This window comes from Pseudorca crassidens, chromosome 11, assembly GCF_039906515.1.
Source record: "Pseudorca crassidens isolate mPseCra1 chromosome 11, mPseCra1.hap1, whole genome shotgun sequence".
NCBI classification, from domain to species: domain Eukaryota; kingdom Metazoa; phylum Chordata; class Mammalia; order Artiodactyla; family Delphinidae; genus Pseudorca; species Pseudorca crassidens.
The window spans coordinates 63732985-63755459 of NC_090306.1; the positions used below are offsets into that span (position 1 = coordinate 63732985).

At 35.6% G+C, this 22475-nt stretch overlaps 1 protein-coding gene across 2 annotated transcripts in view; it reads left to right on the forward strand.

Annotated features, from left to right (window-relative positions):
• Positions 1-9035: 9035 nt before the first annotated feature.
• GLIPR1L2 (GLIPR1 like 2) overlaps positions 9036-22475 on the forward strand; it is a 30858-nt gene continuing 17418 nt past the window's right edge. For both annotated transcript variants that reach the window (XR_010932813.1, XM_067698683.1), the window contains exons 1-3: positions 9036-9280; positions 16599-16844; positions 18656-18759. Coding sequence is in view for 1 of the 2 variants with exons in the window: in XM_067698683.1 (XP_067554784.1) it covers positions 9047-9280; positions 16599-16844; positions 18656-18759 (584 nt within the window). In the remaining variant the exon portion in view is untranslated. The remainder of the gene's footprint in view (positions 9281-16598; positions 16845-18655; positions 18760-22475) is intronic.

Consider the following 22475-nt stretch of genomic DNA (forward strand, 5'->3'; position numbering starts at 1 on the left):
TGGGAAAGGAAAAGACCGGTGAACTTGAAAATAGAACAGTAGGAATTACCAAATCTGAACAACAGAGAGAAAATGGACTGAAAAGAAAAATGAACAGAACATCAGGGATCTATGAGACAATAACAAAATATTATATCTAATATTCATGTCATTGGAGTCCCAGAAGGAATTGAGAAAGATGGGGAGGGCCAGAAAAAATATTCTAAGAAATAGTGGCTGAGAACTTCCAAAATTTAGATAAAGATATAAACAATTCTGAGTAAAGGCCAAATATGATAAGCCCAAAGAAATTCATGCCAACATACATCATAATCAAACTTCAGAGACCCTAAGACAAAAAAGCTTAAAAGTAACTGGAGAGAAACAATACATTACCTATAGGAGAACAACAATTTCAGTGTCATGAAATTTCTCAGCCAAATCCAAGGATGCCAGAGAAAGTGGCACAACATTTTCAACTTTAATTTCAATTTCAAAAAAGAGTCAACTAAGAATACTACATAGAGAAAATATGCTTTAGGAATGAAGATTGAAATTAAGACATTCTCAGATTCAGAAAAACTAAGATGATTTGTCATAATCAGACCCACTCTAAAAGAATAGCTAAACAAAGATCTTAAAATAGTAAGATAATGATAAATCAAGGATTCTTGGAATATCAGGAATGAAGAAAACACAAGGCAAAGAGTAAAACTATGAATAAACATAAAAAACTATTCCCTTATCTTTTCTAAATTATGTTTGAGAGTTAAAGCAAAAATTATAACATAGGTTATGGTTATATTGGTTATGGAACATATATAGGTTCTTGATATAGAAGAAATATTTAAGACAATTGTATTATTGGTGGAGTGAGTGGCAAAGGGACCTAAATGGAAGTAATATTTCTACACTTCATTCAAACTGGTAAAATGCTGACACCAATAGTTTGTAATAAGTTACACTTATATATTATATAATACCTATAGCAACCACTAAAACATCTATATAAAGATATATACTTCGATAGCCTCATCCACCAGAGGGCAGACAGCAGAAGCAAGAAGAACTACAATCCTGCAGCCTGTGGAACAAAAACCACATTCACAGAAAGACAGACAAGATGAAAAGGCAGAGGGCTATGTACCAGATGAAGGAACAAGATAAAACCCCAGAAAAACAACTAAATGAAATGGAGATAGGCAATCTTCCAGAAAAAGAATTCAGAATAATGGTAGTGAAGATGATCCAGGACCTCAGAAAAAGAATGGAGGCAAAGATCAAGAAGATGCAAGAAATGTTTAACAAAGATCTAGAAGAATTAAAGAACAAACAAACAGAGATGAACAATACAATAACTAAAATGAAAAATACACTAGAAGGAATCAATAGCAGAATAACTGAGGCAGAAGAACAGATAAGTGACCTGGAAGACAGAATGGTGGAATTCACTGCTGCAGAACAGAATACAGAAAAAAGAATGAAAAGAAATGAAGACAGCCTAAGAGACCTCTGGGACAACGTTAAACGCAACAACATTCGCATTACAGGGGTCCCAGAAGGAGAAGAGAGAGAGAAAGGACCAAGAAAATATCTGAAGAGATTATGGTCGAAAACTTCCCTAACATGGGAAAGGAAATAGCCATCCAAGTCCAGGAAGCACAGCAAGTCCCATGCAGGATAAACCCAAGGAGAAACACACCGAGACACATAGTAATCAAATTGGCAAAAATTAAAGACAAAGAAAAATTATTGAAAGCAACAAGCGAAAAATGACAAGTAACATACAAGGGAACTCCCATAAGGTTAACAGCTGATTTCTCAGCAGAAACTCTACAAGCCAGAAGGGAGTGGCATGATATACTTAAAGTGATGAAAGGGAAGAACCTACAACCAAGGTTACTCTACCCGGCAAGGATCTCATTCAGATTCAACAGAGAAATCAAAAGCTTTACAGACAAACAAAAGCTAAGAGAATTCAGCACCACCAAACCAGCTCTACAACAAATGCTAACAGAACTTCTCTAAGTGGGAAACACAACAGAAGAAAAGGACCTACAAAAATAAACCCAAAACAATTAAGAAAATGGTCATAGGAACATACATATTGATAATTACCTTAAATGTGAATGGATTAAATGCTCCAACCAAAAGACACAGGCTTGCTGAATGGATACAAAAACAAAACCCATATATATGCTGTCTACAAGAGACCCACTTCAGACCTAGAGACACATACAGACTGAAAGTGAGGGGATGGAAAAAGATATTCCATGCAAATGGAAATCAAAAGAAAGCTGGAGTAGCAATACTCATATCAGATAAAATAGACTTTAAAATAAAGAATGTTACAAGATACAAGGAAGGACACTACATAATGATAAAGGGATCAATCCAAGAAGAAGATATAACAATTATAAATATATATACACCCAACATAGGAGCACCTCAATACATAAGGCAACTGCTAACAGCTCTAAAAGAGGAAATTGACAGTAACACAATACTAGTGGGGGACTTTAACACCTCACTTACACCAATGGACAGATCATCCAAACAGAAAATTAATAAGGAAACACACGCTTTAAATGAAACAATAGACCAGATAGATTTAATTGATATTTGTAGGACATTCCATCCAAAAACAGCAGATTACACTTTCTTCTCAAGTGAGCATGGAACATTCTCCAGGATAGATCACATCTTGGGTCACAATTCAAGCCTCAGTAAATATAAGAAAATTGAAATCGTATCAAGCATCTTTTCTGACCACAACGCTATGAGATTAGAAATCAATTACAGGGAAAAGAACGTAAAAAACACAAACACATGGAGGCTAAACAATACGTTACTAAATAACCAAGAGATCACTAAAGAAATCAAAGAGGAAATAAAAAAATACCGAGAGACAAATGACAATGAAAACATGATGATCCAAAACCTATGGGATGCAGCAAAAGCAATTCTAAGAGGGAAGTTTATAGCTATACAAGCCTACCTCAAGAAACAAGAAAAATATCAAATAAACAATCTAACGTTACAGCTAAAGGAACTAGAGAAAGAAGAACAAACAAAACCCAAAGTTAGCAGAAGGAAAGAAATCATAAAGACCAGAGCAGAAATAAATGAAATAGAAAGTAAGAAAACAATAGCAAAGATCAATAAAACTAAAAGATGGTTCTTTGAGAAGATAAACAAAATTGACAAACCATTAGCCAGACTCATCAAGAAAAAGAGGGAGACAACTCAAATCAATAAAATTAGAAAGGAAAAATGAGAAGTTACAACAGACACCACAGAAATACAAAGCATCCTAAGAGACTACTACAAGCAACTCTATGCCAATAAAATGGACAACCTGGAAGAAATGGACAAATTCTTAGAAAGAAAGAAACCTTCCAAGATTGAACCAGGAAGAAATAGAAAATATGAACAGACCAATCACAAGTAATGAAATTGAAACTGTGATTAAAAGTCTTGCAACAAACAAAAGTCCAGGACCAGATGGCTTCACAGGTGAATTCTATCAAACATTTAGAGAAGAGCTAACACCCATCCCTCTCAAACTCTCCCAAAAAATTGCAGAGGAAGGAACACTCCAAAACTCATTCTATGAGGCCACCGTCACTCTGATACCAAAACCAGACAAAGACACTACAAAAAAAAGAAACTTACAGACCAATATCACCGATGAATACAGATGCAAAAATCCTCAACAAAATACTAGCAAACAGACTCCAATAACACATTAAATGGATCATACACCATGATCAAGTGGGATTTATCCCAGTGATGCAAGGATTGTTCAATATACGCAAATCAATCAATGTGATGCACCATACTAACAAATTGAAGACGAAAAACCATATGATCATCTCAATAGATGCAGAAAAAGCTTTTGACAAAATTCAACATTCATTTACGATAAAAACCCTCCATAAATTAGGCATAGAGGGAACTTACCTCAACATAATAAAGGCCATATATGACAAACCCACAGCAAACATCGTTCTCAATGGTGAAAAACTGAAAGCATTTCCTCGAAGATCAGGAACGAGACAAGAATGTCCGCTTTCACCACTATTATTCAACGTAGTTTTGGAAGTCCTAGCCACAGCAATCAGAGAAGAAAAAGAAATAAAAGGAATACAAATTGGGAAAGAAGAAGTAAAACTGTCACTGTTTGCCAATGACATGATACTATACATAGAGAACCCTAAAGATGCCACCAGAAAACTACTAGAGCTAATCAATGAATTTGGTAAAGTTTCAGGATACAAAATTAATGCACAGAAATGTCTTTCATTCCTATACACTAATGATGAAAAATCTGAAAGAGAAATTAAGGAAACACTCGCATTTATCATTGCAACAAACAGAATAAAATACCTAGGAATAAACCTACCTAGGGAGACAAAAGACCTGTATGCAGAAAACTATAAGACACTGATGAAAGAAATTAAAGATGGTACAAACAGATGGAGAGATGTACCATGTTCTTGGATTGGAAGAATCAATATTATGAAAATGACTTTACTACCCAAATCAATCTACAGATTGAATCCAATCCCTATCAAATTACCAGTGGCATATTTTACAGAACTAGAATAAAAAATCTTAAAATTTGTATGGAGACACAAAAGACCCCAAATAGCCAAAGCAGTCTTGAGGGAAAAAAACGGAGCTGGAGGAATCAGACTCTCTGACTTCAGACTGTACTACAAAGCTACAGTAATCAAGACAATATGGTACTGGCACAAAAACAGAAATATAGATCAATGGAACAGGATAGAGAGCCCAGAGATAAACCCACGCACATATGGTCAACTAATCTATGACAAAGGAGGCAAGGATATACAATGGAGAAAAGAGAGTCTTTTCAATAAGTGGTGCTGGGAAAACTGGACAGCTACATGTAAAAGAATTAAATTAGAATACTCCCTAACACCATACACAAAAATAAACTCAAAAGGTTTTAAAGACCTAAATATAAGGCCAGACACTAACTCAAGGAGGAACACACTTTGACATAAATCACAGCAAGATCCTTTTTGACCCATCTCCTAGAGAAATGGAAATAAAAACAAAAATAAACAAATGGGACCTAATGAAACTTAAAAGCTTTTGCATAGTAAAGGAAACCATAAACCAGATGAAGAGACAACCCTCAGAACAGGAGAAAATAGTTGCAAATGAAGGAACTGAGAAAAGTTTAATCTCCAAAATGTACAAGCAGCTCCTGCAGGTCAATGTCAATAAAACAGCCCAATCCAAAAATGGGCAGAAGACCTAAATAGACATTTCTCCAAAGAAGATATACAGACTGCCAACAAACACATGAAAGAATGCTCAACATCAGTAATCATTACAGAAATGCAAATCAAAACTACAATGGGGTATCACCTCACACCAGTCAGAATGGCTTTCATTAAAAAAATCTAGAAACAATAAATGCTGGAGAGGGTGTGGAGAAAAGGGAAGCCTCTTGCGCTGTTGGTGGGAATGTACATTGATACAGCCACTATGGAGAACACTATGGAGGTTCCCTAAAAAACTACAAATAGAACTACCATATGACCCAGCAATCCCACTACTGGGCATACACACTGAGAAAACCGTAATTCCAAGAGTCATGTACCACAATGTTTATTACAGCCCTATTTACAGTAGCCAGGTTATGGAGCAACCTTAGTGTGCATCAACAGATGAATGGATAAAGAAGATGTGGCACATATATACAATGGAATATTACTCAGCCAAAAAAGAAATGAAATTGAGTTATTTGTAGTGAGGTGGATGGACCTAGAGTCTGTCATCCAGAGTGAAGTAAGTCAGAAAGAGAGAGACAAATACCATATGCTAACACCTATATATGGAATTTAAGAAAAAAAAAACTGTCATGAAGAACCTAGCACTATTTTTTGTATGAAGTACATGATGTCAGCCAATTCACTGACAGATCTGAAAGGCTGAACGTTTTCAAAACATCTTCAGCAAGCTTGGCCTCTTTCTACACAAACCAAACTAGATGTCTTCATTTCCTGTTCCTGTGTACTCCTGTATTAGTCACCTGAGTTTGAAAACCAGCTCTAACACCTACTGGCTGGGTGACTTTAGACAAATTACTTTACTTCGCTTTTTCTTAGCTTTTCCATCTGTATAATGGAGATAATAATAATATCTGTTTCTTAACAATGAGGTACCATCTCACACCAGTCAGAATGGCCATCATTATAATAATAATTGTCTACAAATAATAAATGCTAGAGAGGGTGTGGAGAAAGGGAACCTTCTTACACTGTTGGTGGTAATGTATATTGGTGCAGCCACTATGGAAAACAGTATGGAGATTCCTCAAAAACTAAAAATAGAGTTGCCATATTATCCAGCAGTCCCACTCCTGGACATATATCCAGATAAAACTCTAATTTGAAAAGATACATGCACCCTATGTTTATAGCAGCACTATTTACAAGAGCCAGGACATGGAAACAACCTAATTGTCCATCAACAGATGAATGGATAAAGAAGATGTGGTATATATATACAATGGAATATAACTCAGCCATTAGAAAGAATGAAATAAAGCCATTTGCAGCAACATGGATGGACCTAGAGATTATCATACTAAGCAAAGTAAGTCAGAAAGAGAAAGACAAATACCATATGATATTACTTATATGTGGAATCTGAAATACGACGCAAATGAACATATCTATGAAACAGAAACAGACTCACAGATATAGAGAACAGACTTGTGGTTGCCAAGGGGATGGAGAGGTGTGGGAGAAAAGGATTGGGAGTTTGGGATTAGCAGAGGCAAACATATATAGGATGGATAAACAACAAGGTCCTACTGTATAGCACAGAGAATTATATTTAATATCCTGTAATAAACCATGATGGAAAAGAACATGAAAAAGAATATTTATATATAAATATAACTGAGTCACTTTGCTGAACAGCAGAAATTAAACACAACATTGTAAATCAACTATACTTCAATAAAAATTTTAAACATAATATCTGTTTCTTAAGGTTTTTATTATTTAAATGAGTTGATATTTTCCAAACATTTAAAATCTCACCCAATAGTTCTGGAAACAACACAGTGAATGTAATTGACACTGAATTTTCCACTAAAAATGGTTAAAATGGTAAATTTTATGTATATTTTACCACAATAGAAAACAAACAAAATAGCTCCTGACACACAGCAAGAATTTTTTAAATTTTAAAATAGCACTTATTACTCTGTATTATAGTTATTTGATGATTTGTATCACCTTTAACTAAAAGCTTCATGTGGATAGACTACGAATCTAATTTGCTGAGAATCTGTAGCTCTAACACCTAGCATGGATCTGACACATAGAGGTCCTAAAGAAATACTTATTAAATTAATGAGTAAGATGTCCAGCAATGGAATGGGCTGCCTAAGAGATAGTGACTTCCCTGCTAACATAATTATTTAAGCAGAGGATATGGTGATCACCTGTCAGTGATGTGTCAGATATGTCTAATACAGTGGGATGAATAAAAGGCTAAAATTTCTTCCTAATCTAAGTCTGGATTATTGTATTTATCTTGTGCTTTAATATAGCAGTTTTCATAGTCTAACAACAGTACCAACATAATAAAGGAATTCCATCTTTCAGCACTTGCCACCTTGACCCCCCGCAATACGCTCTGGTCATACTAAAGCACTTTTAGCCTTTTTTGATCTCCTAGCGTACTACATGCTTTTTTCTTTGTTTAGAATGCACTCTTTAACTTGTGTGCTTCACTTTCTCGATGTCACACTCCCCAAACAGGCCTACCTGGTCCTCAGAAAGGGTGTTAGTTGCCCCACACATTATGCCATAGCACTTTGGCTTTATATTTATCCATGGTATAAAGTCACCGATTTGCTAGTTCTCTAGACTGTAAGCTACTTGGAAGCAGGGTTTGTGTCTTGTCCACTGGCCTTTCTCATCCACCTAACACACTACCTGGTAATACATATTTATTAAAAGAATTAAGGCATGAATGAAACCATCTTATGAGGTCTACTGCTTTCAATTGTGTACACCATACATAATCTTTAAAAGCACATTTATTTTTAGGTAATTTTTGGTCAAGCAGTTGCAATGCTCTCTTTGTGGCAAAATTCTGTTCCTGTGTCAATGATTCTGAATATCTCCTTAATGCTATCCAGCACAATATGTGATATGCAAATATGTACCCCAAAACGAATATGTGTTTTTATTTTGTGCCTACAACTTACATTCTTCAAAGCAAGTTTTCTTGAGCCAAATACTTGAAGCTAAAGAAACCAGGCCAAAATCTGCTAGGATACTAGCCATTTTTTTCTGAAAGAAATGAAAACCAAAAAAAAAAATGAGTTCTTACCTACTGTTAACATGACAATTTGTCAGAGAAGATGAATATTGATATTCCAGACATGCTGGTGAAAGAAAAAAATGAAAATATTTTAACTTTATGAGAATTTGATGATCCCTAGTCTACCCCCTACCTGCTGAGCTTTCCACTTTTCCCATTTATCCTACGGTTTCCCACAAATGATCATTAAAACATTGAGAAAATCTCAGTGAGGAAGTTGGCCTAAAAGAGGATATTCTTCTGTCCAGGAGGAAAATAAAAGGAAGGTCTTGCATTAAACTCCCAACTTAACAAGTAAGGATTCTTTTTTTGGTTGAATTTTCATCGGTGTCACAGAAGAATTAGAAGGTTCCTCAGACATGTTACTTATTCAGCAATTGGCATTTACTGGGCAGTTGACACATTAATAAACGATGACACATCATCTGGTGTCAGAAATCGACTCTGGATATTTAACTACATTAGTTTAGTGAAAAGCTTGCACTCATTTAACTCAAGCCTCTGTTGTGGTTAGTTCTGCAGACAGCTTTCACGAGCCTTCCCTCACTCTGGTTTCCCTTCATCCTTTTCTCACCGTTCGCGGGGAGGCGGGGCCAGACGTGCCTGCACCGCCCCTCCCCATTGATTGGCAGGTCGCTGGGGCGGGCCGGCGCGTGCGCACTGGCCTGGCCACGGCCAGTGAACGATGGAGACCCTGAGGCGCTTCGCCCGGGAGTGGTGCGCCCAAAGGCTTCCTCTGGCGCAGACCATTGTTTGGGAGGTGTGGCTTTGTGAGTTCTGGCTACTACTGCTGGGTTCCGGTTTAAACGCGCGTTCTTTGCCACACGAAGAGGACGTAACGTTTATCAATGAGTACGTGAACCTCCACAATGAGCTCCGGGGCAGCGTCATCCCCCGAGGGGCTAACTTGCGCTTCATGGTGAGGCCCTAAGGCGGTTGCCCAAACCTCCAACAGCCCCTGTCAGGACCTCCCCCTCGGCCGCGGAGAGTCTGGGTCTCTGAGCCTTAAGGATCGCGGACAACCGCGCTTAGAGTTTGGGTTTTAAAATACACGTGAAGTTTATATGTTCAAGAAATAAAAACCACTGTCACTCAAACGCATAGTTATTACCAAGGGTTTGCACAGGGCTTGGACTAGGGTGAGTAGAGGTACTCACCAGAGGTGCAAAATTTAAGGGAGCTTTAATTCGAGAAAATGATAGTTTAATGTAATTTTTTAAATTTAAAAATCAATGCAAAAGTATTATTGATGAAACAAAATCACTTTAAACAAAGACAGGATCTTTGAGCTTGAATTTGGGAGAGGCAAGTGAGGCACTCTCAGGATAATGCAAATAAAAGGTCAGATTCTGTTCTTATTTAAAATTTTGAATTTTTATCATGGATGTTTTCACACTAATTTTGCCTTTTTAAAATATTTTTTATCTTGATTATTGAGTTTTTTGGTATCCAGCCTAAATTTTGCTCCCTAGAGGGTGTTTCATTCACCTCGTCCTAGACCCGGCCCTGACTTTGCGTTCCCTTACAAAATAGTTCTTGCTTCTTTCCCATTTTTTCCCCCGTATTTCTTTGTAATGTCTCGTTAGCTGTTCCCCTGGTGCTATAGAGTCTTCATGATTGTCATTAAAAATGAATGCAAAATGTATTGAGTAAATATCGGGCAATTAGGACCTTCCAATTTATGTTGTAAATATTGCAGGGACTGTCTCCCTAGATATGTCTTTGCTTCCTTCTGGATTAGTTCCTTAGGAAAAATTCCAGAAATGTGACAAATAAAGTATGTGATTTTTTTATTTATACGATACGTAGCAATTGCTATACTGAAGGACTGTGCCAAATTAAGCAAATATCGGCAGTGTAGAAGTACAGTAAGTCCCCTACATACGAATGAGTTCAGTTCCTAGAGTGCGTTCTTAAGTCCAATTTGTTCCAAAGTCCAACAAAGTTAGCCTAGGTACCCGACTAACACAAGCAGCTATATAGTACTATACTGTAATAGGTTTATAATACTTTTCACACAAATAATACATAAAACACAAAAAATAAAACTTTTTTTTTTAAGATGTTGGGGTAGGAGTTTATTAATTAATTAATTTATTTTTGCTGTGTTGGGTCTTTGTTTCTGCACAAGGGCTTTCTCTAGTTGTGGCAAGCGGGGGCCACTCTTCTTCGCGGTGCGTAGGCCTCTCATTATCGCAGCCTCTCTTGTTGCGGAGCACAGGCTCCAGACGCGCAGGCTCAGTAGTTATGGCTCACGGGCCTAGTTGCTCCACGGCATGTGGGATCATCCCAGACCAGAGCTTGAACCCGTGTCCCCTGCATTAGCAGGCAGATTCTCAACCACTGCGCCACCAGGGAAGCCCCCAAATAAAACATTTTTAACCTTACTGTATAGTACCTTGAAAAGCACAGTAGTACAGTACAATAGCTGGCATACAGGGGCTGGCATCTAGTGAACAGGCAAGAAGAGTTACTGACTGGAGGAGGGAGAGGAGGTGGGAGATGACAGAGCTGAAGGATTGTCAGCAATAGGAGATGGAGGGCAAGCTGCAATTTCACTAACACCTGTAGTTGATGGCACAGGTTCTGGTTCCTTGCTGGATTCAATTCTATCTACCCTCTTGAAAAAGCAATCCAGTGATGTCTGGGTAGTAGCTCTTTTTTTCTTGTCATAGATGACATGGTAGCACTGGATTGCATTCTGAATGGCTGCTGCAACCTTTGTGTACCATACTACGTTCAGGTCCTGTGCCTTAGAAACGAACAGTGCCTCCTCAAATAAAGAAAATCCCCTTGCCATTTCCTGCGTCTTGAATCTCTTCTGTTCTTTAGTTACTTCTTCTTCCTCTAGTCTCTCTTTGTCCATTCTCTGGGCCTCAATTCCATCAGGTCTTCATTAGTAAGCTACACAAAGCACAACCACTTGTAGAGGATGCACGCACATGACAATGTACGCCAGACGTGAACTAATTTACTGGACTGCACATGTGACATACCATACATACATGTGACTGGACATACCACATCTGACTGGCTTGGGTATTTTCAGTCACTTGCTAAACTAATAAATTATAAAAGGGAACTTTGCTTTAATGTTAATTTTAAAATGTTATTTTGATTGGACGTATTTTGTACGTATTTTGTTCATTTTCTTTACCTTTTGAATTCTCAGTAAGTTTCCTCTTCTGTTTATATATTTTCTTATAGAAATATATCAATACTAGCATTGTATTTGCTGAAGATAGTTTTATCCAAGCCAATTTTAATCTTTTGAGTTTAATTAGAATTTGAGGATATTTGAGAGTTATATCTATGTATTTCCCACCCTTTGTGATTAATTCTATTTCTTCCAAGTTTGAAGATTAGCGTTCCTCCTGATAATGAATAAACACAAAATATTTTTAATTCAACTTTTTATAGGTTTTGTATTCCTAATGTCTAAAATTTTTATTTCAAACATAAAGCGTAGAGAATAATATAAAGCATAATATTGTGTCCCCTCAATATATATTTTAATATGTGAACATTTTTGAAGGAATAATGTTTTGGGTACAGTTTAAAGCTGCACTCTAAATTTTATCCTTCTCTTCTTTCTAAAAATTTGTATATATTTTTCCCATGGATTTTACTAAGATGTAAATAATAACTGTAAATAGTATAGTCTATCATAATAGTATGGTCTACTTAGTACTTTTCCTTGACAGGTTTGGAAATCATACATTTTATCTTTATTATTTACTGGTTATGCTTAACATTTTAATGTATATACTTTACAAAGTCCAAAGTTAATCAACATCTATAACCTCCTTCTAAATATTAAAAAGATATTACAACACATAAATTGTTTGTCTTCTGCCCATGTCCATGCTGTTGTTGTCGTCACCTAGTATTTTTGTTCTACCTTGTTTTTAAACTCAAAACAATTTTTAAACTCAAAAATTTATTGGGTTTTTTTATTGTAAAATATACATAACATAAAATTTACCATTTTAACCATCTTTAAGTGTACAGTTCTATGACATTAAATACATTCACATTGTTGTGCAATCATCACCACCATTCATCTCCAGAACATTTTCATCCTACCCAATAGAAACTCTGCACCCATTAAACACTAACTCCCCATTCCCTTCTTTCTGCTGGCTACTACCATTCTACTTTCGGTCTCATAAATTTGACTACTCCAGGTACATCATATAAGAATCATAAGTGTTTCTCTTTGTGACTGGATTGTTTCACTTAGCATGATGTCTTCAAGGTTTCATTCTGGGACTTCCTTGATGGTGCAGTGGTTAAGAATCCACCTGCCAACACAGGGAATATGGGTTCGAGCCCTGGTCCAGGAAGATCCCACATGCCGTGGAGCAACTAAGCCCATGTGCCACAACTACTGAGCCTGCACGCCTAGAGCCTGTGCTCCGCAACAAGAGAAGCCACTGCGATGAGAAGCCTGTGTACTGCATGAAGAGTAGCCCCTGCTCTCCACAACTAGAGAAAGCCCGCACAGCAAAAAAGACCCAATACAGCCAAAAAAAAATTAATTTTAAAAAATGTTTTAAAAAAGAATTTCCATCCTCTTAAAGGCTGAATAATATTCCACTTTATGTATATACCACATTTTGTTTATCCATTTATCTCTCCATGGATGGTTGAGTTTCTTCCACATTTTGGTTATCGTGAATAATGCTGCTGTGGACATAGGTACGTGAATAAATATCTGTTCGATTCCCTGCTTTCACCTTTACTAGGTATATACCCAGAAATGGAATTGCAAAAACATGTACAAATTCTATGCTTAATTTTTTGAAGAACTGACATTCTGTTTCCCATAGTGGCTGCACATTTCGCATTCCTACCAGCAATGCACAGGGTTTCAATTTCTCCACATCCTTGCCAACACTTGTTTTAATGGGTGTGAAGTGGTATGTCATTATGGTTTTGATTTTCATTTCCCTAATGATTAGTTATGTTGAGCATATTTTCAGGTGTTTATTGGCCATTTGTATGTCTTCTTTGTAGAAATGTTTGCACAAGTTCTTTGGTCATTTTTTGGTCAGGTGGTTAGGGTCTTTTGGTTAGCTGAGTTGAAGGAATTCTTTATATATTCTGGATAAAATCCCTTGTCAAATATATGATCTTCAGATGTTTTCTCCCCTCCATAGGTTGCCTTTCATTCTGTTAATAGTGTCCTTTGATACACAAAAGTTTTTAATTGTAATTAAGTCTAATTATCTATTTTTTTTATCTTGTTGCCTGTGCTTTTGGTGACATATCTAAGAAATTATCACCAAATCCAATGTCATGAAGCTTTTCCCCTTTGTTTCTTGTAAGAATTTTGTAGCTTTAGCCAACAGGTACATAAAAAGGTGCTCAACATGACTAATCATCTGGGAAATGCAAATTAAAACCACAATAAGGTATCACTTCACACCCATTAGAATGTCTATCACCAAAAAAGACAGGAGAAAACAAACATTGGTGAGGATATAGAGAAAAGGGAAGATTTGTGCATTGTTGTTGGGAATGTATATTCGTACAACCACTATGGAAATCAGTGTGGAGGATTCCTTAAAAAATTTAAAAAAGAACTACCATATGATCCAGCAATTCCACTCTTAGGTATAAAAACAAAGGAAATGACAACAGGATATCACAGAGATGTCTGCACTCCTGTGTTCACTGCAGCATTATTCACAATAGCCAAGATATGGAAGCAACCTAAGTGCCCATCGATGGACGAATGGACAAAGAGGAAGTGGTGTGTATATATACAATGGAATATTGTTCAGCCATGAGAAAAGAAGGAAATCCTGCTATTTGCAACAACTGGGATGGAACTTGAAGGCATTGTGCTAAGTGAAATAATCCAGACAAAGATAAATATTGCATGGTATCACTTATATGTGGAATCTGAAAAAAAAAGTCAAACTCATAGAAACAAGGGAGTATACATTCCAGTGGCAGCAATTCCACTTCTGGGTATTTTTCCAAAAGAAAAAAAACAAAAAAAACACTAATTCAAAAAGGTATCTGCACTATATATACAATGGGTTATTACTCAGCCATAAAAAGGAATGAAATCTTGCTATTTGCAACAACATGGATGGACCTAGAAGGTATTATGCTAAGTGAAATAAGTCAGACAGAGAAAGACAAATACCATATGATTTCACTTATATATGGAGTCCAGAAAACAACAAACATAATCAAACAGAAACAGAGTCATAGATAAAGAGAACAACCAGGTGATTGCCAGAGGGGAGTGGGAGGGGGGGATGAGTGAAATAGGTGAGGGAAATTAAGAGGTACAAACTTCCAGTTACAAAATAAGTGAGCCAGGGGAATGAAATTTGGGAAGTACAGTCAACAATAATGTAATATCTTTGTATGGAGACAAATGGTAACTAAACCTGTTGTGCTGATTATTTTGTAATGTATGGAAATATTGAATCACTATGTTGTTCATCAGGAACTAACATAGTAGTGTTGTAGGTCAATTAGACTTCAAAAAACAACGAAAACAAAAATACTCATAGAAAAAGAGATCAGATTTGTGATTATGAGGGTGGGGGCAGGGGGGGATTGGATGAAGGTGGTTAAAAGGTACAAACTTCCAGTTATAAGATAAGTACTAGGGATGATGTCCAAATGATTAATATTACACTACTGCCGTATGTTATATCTGAAATTGTTAAGAGAGTAAATCTTGAGTTCTCATCACAAGGGAAAAATTTTGTTTTTATATCTATATGAGATAATGGATGTTCACTAAACTAATTGTGTTAATCATTTCATGATGTATTATGCTGTACACCTGAAACTTACACAGTGCTGTGTGTCAATTATATCTCAATAAAAATGGAAGGAAAAAAACCCACTTAGAATAGTGACATGGTGCATTGTAAGCATGTGGTGTGTAAACAATATGCAAAATTAGGCAGTAGAAAGATGGTCCATGGAGCATAGTTTGCAAATGGCAAAGAATCTGAAGGGCCATTAATAGTGGAACGGTAACCTTTATTACATGCTGCTAGCCATACTATGGAATACTATAAAAAGTTTGCAAAAAATTAGGTAGATCTAGTTGTACTAATATGGAACAATCTCTCTAAGTGAAAACTGCAAGTTACGGGCCAATAATATTGTGTATGGTATGATTAAAACCGTGCAAAGACAAAAATCACAAAATACTCATCTAAAACACCCTAACATATCTTATATATGAATGTGTGTATATGGAGCTAGAGAAATTTATACATAAACAATTTTTTAAAAAATGATTACCTCTGGGGAGGGAAATAGTGTGGGGAGGGAGGGGATATGCTGAAGTTTTCTATAATATATTTTCTGTATTGTACTTCTGTATAATCTATGAAATTAACCAAGAAAACTCTAAGGAAATCTTAGTATTGTTTTTCAGAAATGTTTATTTTCAGATTTACTGTAACGTATATATATTTAGCATGTTGGTTTTACAAATATTTTGTTGATTTTTCTATTTGTGTTATTTTTGTTCTTGTCCTTAACTAAACAATGAATTTATGAGGCTCTAAATATGTCAGAAGTACACATTTCTGGATATTTCCATAAATGGAGGGGAGCAGCATCTTGTGATATTTTCTTACATTTCTGGGAACATCCATAAAACTTTACATGTGCCTCTTTTATAACATTTACCAACTACCACTATGTGTTAAAATATATATATATAAATATATATATATATGTATTTGTATATATATGTATATGTATGTATATATTATCCCAGGTTTTTCTCCTAACAACAGTAAGCAACTAGAGGACAAAATTTATGTTGACTTCATATTTTATTCCTCACAGTACAATAATTTGCATATAATCAGTGCTCAATAAATAGTTCTTAAATATTTTAAATTATTGTATTATTACATATAAAAGGCATGAGATTAAAAATACACATTTTCTGAATAGACTACATGTAAGAGTATTATAACCATTTGCATCATCTAACAATCTGATTTTTTACTTAAAAATATATGCATAAGCCTTCATCTCAGGAAATAGTTGTTTCATTTATAATTGTCTCAAAACACTTTTTCTCCTACGTAAATTCCATAAACCAGACTCATAAGCACAAAATAACAATTGTTTTCCTTACATATAATTATGAAAACTCAAGGAAAATAATTTAGAGCACAAAAAAAAATAACTCATTGTTGTTATTTTTTCTTCTTTACTTTTTGCATTTTTTTTTTCAGACTTGGGATGTAGCTTTGTCACGGACTGCTAGAGCATGGGGGAAAAAATGTGTGTTTGAACGTAATATTCATTTAGAAAAACGAAAAATGGCCCATCCTAGATTTAATGGTATTGGTGAAAATATGTGGGTCGGCCCTGAAAATGAATTTACTGCAAGTATCGCTATCAGAAGTTGGTTCGCACAGAGGAAAAAGTACAATTTTGAAAAGAACAGTTGCTCTGATAACTGTTCTAATTATCTACAGGTATCTAATTTTATATTATTAATTCAATAGACTCCTTAATTGCTTTACTACTACGTTGTTATTGTGTTTCAATTTTATAAATAAACTCAAATGGCAAAATTATTACCTCTAATAGAATCAAAATTCTAATCAGTCCTAGATCTTCTGAATGTTCATAATTTCTTCTATTATTTGAACCATGCAATTAAAACATTCCTTTAAATATAGTAAGTCTAATCTCCATAGCCAAAGATGAAAGGTACCTTTCTAAAATAATGTACACTGGAAAAGAAAGAAACTAGCAAATAAAAATTAGTTTTAGTTTATTGACTATAAACATAAGTAAAAGATGATTTTTTTTGCACAGATCAGCACACATACTACTATATAACTGATTAAAACGTTTTAAATGCAAATACATATAATTATTTTCCTACCTCATGTCTAACAATTCACTCTTACACTTTGTACTCCAAGAACACTGAACCACTTTTTATTTCCTGTACAAACATTTATTTTTTCACATATTACATTGTTTTATAATCATCTGTTTATATATCTAATACTACACTAAGGGCAGGGACCTTGTCTTCTTATCCATGTATTCTCAGCACAGCAACATGACATTATTTAGGTCTTCAATAAATATTTGTATCAGGTATCAAGAAACTATTGAATTAACTTCCAAGCTCATTTAAAAGATTATTTTTCAGTCAATAGACTCTAATGTAGAACTTAAAATCTTGGAATTTTTTCATGTTGAACTCATGTCTTCCTGTTCCATCAAATGATTTATGTTTCAAAAAATGTTTAATCAATTTTTTCTCCTAGAAAGTTAGAGTGGTTCTCTACTGTCTTACTCATGTCAAAGCTAGACTCCTTAATATGACTTCAGTACTCTGAGTAAAAGTCTACTCCCTGACCTACTCCTCTGTATTTTTTCCTCCTTAAGTCTAGTTTCCTAGACATTTTCATTTCCTGCATTTGACCTGTTTAACTTCAACTGTTACAGACATTCTATTCTCTATTCTTTTAATGCATCACTCTATTTCTTTTGGAATCACTAAGACTTCAGCTATAGAGAAAAGGAAAACAAATTGTTTCTCCCTCTCCCACAGAGGTTAACAAAACAATTTTTTGTTGTCATTCACTTGTAAGTATTAGGAATATTAAAGCCATTCAGGAATTTCTGGAATATCTTTAATTATTCTCATATTTTCACTCCAAGACCTATTTTGCAAGAAATTATTTTATAGGAACCAGCTCTTTTACTCATTTTTTAAATGAAAGGTCCAGACTTCATTTTATTTTGTAATGGAATTTCCTCAATAAAAGAAAAGAAAAATGCTGATAACATTCAATTACTTTCCACTCTTGTATTTCTTTTCCTTCCCTTCTATAATCTTACTGTCCCCTCTTTTTTTCCTTTTTATTCACAACTTCCATTCTTCCAAAACTTTGTGTCTTCACATTTCCCTCTTCCTCTTTGCCAATAACCTAGAACTCTCAGAGTCAACAGGAGGTCGAAAATTGATTCAGCAGGTGTCTTCCTTTCGCTCTAATACATTATTCTGGATCAGTTTTTCTCAGACTCTTTATCCTAAGAATACAGTATTGGTAGAACCTATTAAAGTGTTTCTCTAAATACAGTTTTGGAAATGCTTCCCTAAATCCATGATAATTCTCTACCTGCATCCAAATGAAGAATTGTTCATATTCCTTGAATTGCTTTGTTAAAGGTCCTATGTGTATTGAATATACTATTGTTTATACTATGGCAGAGTAAATGTTTAGAATTAAATTTTATGTTTTCTTTGAAAATTTTATTTTAGCTTGTTTGGGACCAGTCTTACAAAGTTGGTTGTGCTGTTACTCCATGTTCAAGAATTGGACATATTAAACATGCAGCACTTTTCATATGCAACTATGCACCAGGGTAAGTTCCTTTAAATTTTTTAAATAATATAAAAATAAATTGGGGATTTTTCAAGGTTAAGTTTTCCTAACTTTCAACATATTCTTCTAAATGTCTTTGCAAGCTATAAAAGAATTAAGTATGAGATAGCAATTAAAGACTTTATATTGAAATATTTTAAATTTAATAATAAAATAAGTCAATTTAGGCATACTGATTTTATGTATAGACTAGCCAAATATTACTTCCTGAGAGAATTTTAACTTTAGTATTATTTCATAGTACCTAGCCTTATTAACATAGGATTTAAATTATTTTCCAAAATTGTTTATCTCCATATTTATTTTTAAAAAGTCAAAAGAAAATAAGGTTAAATGTGTTGAAATGTATGTTGTAAGAATTGTTTCAAGAGTACATCAGTTTTATAACATGAAGGACACTTTTAGTTGACTATCCTCTGGAGAGTGTATTATTAATTGGGGCTAGTCTCATACATATAAGGAATCATAATAACTCAGAGGTGCAAAAGTACTTCACAAGTCTTCTAGTTATGCTATGCATATGAAACTTGAATTCTTAACACTTACTTATCATGTGGTTACTTACCTGTACCTAAAAACTTTCCAATGATGGGAAAAAACTACCTTCCAAAATAGCCTCCATCTCTGGAGAGCTTTGTTGGTAAATCTCAAGTTTTCTTACAGGTCGATATGATACTATAAGTAATACTGTTAAAACGTCTAACTAAAGTGAGAAAATATCCTAATCAACATGCCAAGAAAAATTGACTACATGCTAGGATTGAGAAGGAATTTCTTAAAAATAAAATGCTTCTGGGGCTAAACCAAAAAGAGAAAGAAAAAAAAAACATTGATTACTAATTAATGATTGTATTCCCCTAGATAGGGAAAACAACAGAACTATGATGTAAGTTGAATTAGATTCAGAAACCCCTTCTTAAATGGAAGCTTTGCTGACTTTGAACATAGGCATGCAAAACAAGTTTGGAATGTAGAGTAATTGCAAAACTTTTTTGGCCTCTTTCAGTCCTACAGACTAGAAGTACTGGGGTGATATCTATTACATGGAGAAACTTTTGAAAGTTAACTACTGATTGGTATTGAAAATTCAAACAGACCACTGGGCATGGGTGGTGGGGAAGGAAGAGGTTCCTCTGGGGTACTAGTCTTCATTTTACATGCTCAGCAATTACATACAAGGCTCTGATCTGTCTACTGACAAACCAATAAAGACTGACCATACTTAGTTTGTAGTCTTGGAAGAGAGACAAACAATAAATAAGTGAACATAGAAATAAATGATATTTAATTAAATAATAAAATATGCCATAGAAACAAAGCACAGTAAGCAAATAGGTAGTAACTAGCATAGAATATGGATAGGATAGCTGCAAAAGGAGGTGGCATTTAAACCGAAAGCCAAAAGATGAGGAGATGGCTAAAGAATATTTCAGGTAGAAGTGAGAGCACATGTAAAATCTCTGAGCTTGGAATAAGTTTAGCATGTTTGAAAAATGAATAACTGTGGTTAGAGGTAGGAGACGAGGTAGAGAGTTAGGTGACAACTAAATCAAATAGAATACCATAGGCCAGGTTAAGGATTTGGGGGTTTATTCTACATAATAGCAAAGTCATTGGAAAGTAATAAGCAAGTAAGTGGCATGATCTCATCTATGTTTTTTTTTCTCCCTGTTCTTTGTTTTTTAAAAAAATTTTATTTATTTATTTATTTTTGGCTGCATTGAGTCTGTGTTGCTGCACGTGGGCTTTCTCTAGTTGCGGCGAGCAGGGGCTACTCTTCGTTGTGGTGCACAAGCTTCTCATTGCAGTGGCTTCTCTTGTTGTGGAGCATGAGCTCTAGGCACGTGGGCTTCAGTAGTTCTGGCGCTCGGGCTCAGTAGTTGTGGCTCACGGGCTCCAGAGCACAGGCTCAGTAGTTGTGGCGCACGGGCTTAGTTGCTCCACGGCATGTGGGATCTTCCCGGACAAGGGATCGAACCCACGTCCCCTGCACTGGCAGGAGGATTATTAACTACTGCGCCACCAGGGAAGTCCCTCATCTATGTTTTGAAAAGAAAACTTAGCGATAAAAATTGCTCTTGCTGTTGTGTCAATAATGGAGTATAGGAAAACAAGGGTACAAAGAGAAACAAGCACAATTAGGAGATTGTTTCTGTAGTGCAGGCTATAGACTGGTATCTTGGATTAGGATTTTAGCATGTGGATTGGTTTTCTATTGCTGCATAATAAACCACAAACTTAGTGACTTAAAACAGCAGCCATTTATTATTAAACAGTTCTGTAAGTTATAAGTCCAGGCACAGTATAGCTGGATTCTCTGCTCAGGGTCTCAAAGGCCAAAATCAAGGTGTTGACTGAGTTCTTATCTGGAGGCTCTGGGGAAGAGTCTGCTTTTAAGCTCCTTCAGGTTGTTAGCAGAATTCAATGCCTTGTGGTTATAGGACTTGGGTCCCCATTTTCTTGCTGGTTCTAAGCCAGTGGTTGCTCTCGTCTTCTAGAGGTTGCCCACATTCCTTGATGCGTGGCTCCCACCATCTTTACGTCCACAAAGGCACATCAGGTCCTTCCCACGATCCAAATCTCTGACTTCTCTTCTGTGACCAGCCAGAGAAAACTCTCTGCTTTTAAAGTGCCCAAGTGATTGGGTCAGGATATTTTCCTGGATAATTTCCCTATTTGGCTGGTCACAGAAGGTCAGCTATGCCAAATAACATAATTTAATCATGGAAGTAAATTCCATTACATTCACTTTCCTCAGAATTATGCAAGGCATGTATAGCAGGGGTAGGGGAGCTTGTGCTCCATTTTAGAATTCTGCTTACTATACCATGGAAATTGTGAAAAAAGGTCAGTTTCTGGATATATTATGAAGGTAGAGCTAAAAATACCAGTTGATGGATTTAACTTTAGGGATAAGAGGTATAGAATAAACTGTGGCGATACCCATGCTTTTAGTCTGAACAACTGGATAAGTGATGATACCATTAACTAAGACAAGGAAGAACATCAGAAGATGTGTTTTATGTTTGGACACATTAGGTAGAAATGTAAATGTGGAAAATGTAAATGAATCATGAGAAGGAACTAGCTGTATGAGGGTCTGGGATAGGTTCTGAAGTAAAGGAAACTGCTACTATAAAGGCCCTGACGTAGAAATGAGTCACAGTCCTGAACAAGACCCCCTTATGAAAGAGTGAGTATGGAGACTTAATTCAAGGATTAAGTCCTAGATCACTACAGTATTTCAACTTCAGGCAAAAGAGATAACAAAGGAGAGTGAAGAGGCTAACAAGATAAGAAGGAAACCCAAACAATGCTGGTAGGGTACTTGGAAATCAAGTGAAGAACGTGAGTCATGATGCCCAAAGTGGTTAACTGTATGAGATGCTCCTGAAAGAATGAAAAAAAAAAATGAGGAAGGAAAGATGACATTTCCGTTTGATAAGATGAAGGTATTTGGTGACCTTAATAGCAGTAGTGACTGCAGGGGTATCCCATGACTATAGTGATAAGATGAACCTACTAGTCATTAGGATTACTCTTCTTTCCACTCACCTGTCCCATAGGCTTCTTTGTCTTGAAATTTCTATCAACCATTATTTCCTTGATACAAACTTTGGAAAGTCCATTTGTGAAGGATCTAGGTTGGCACATATATTATGTGAGTCAACTCAATTATGAGTTGACTGAGTCAAC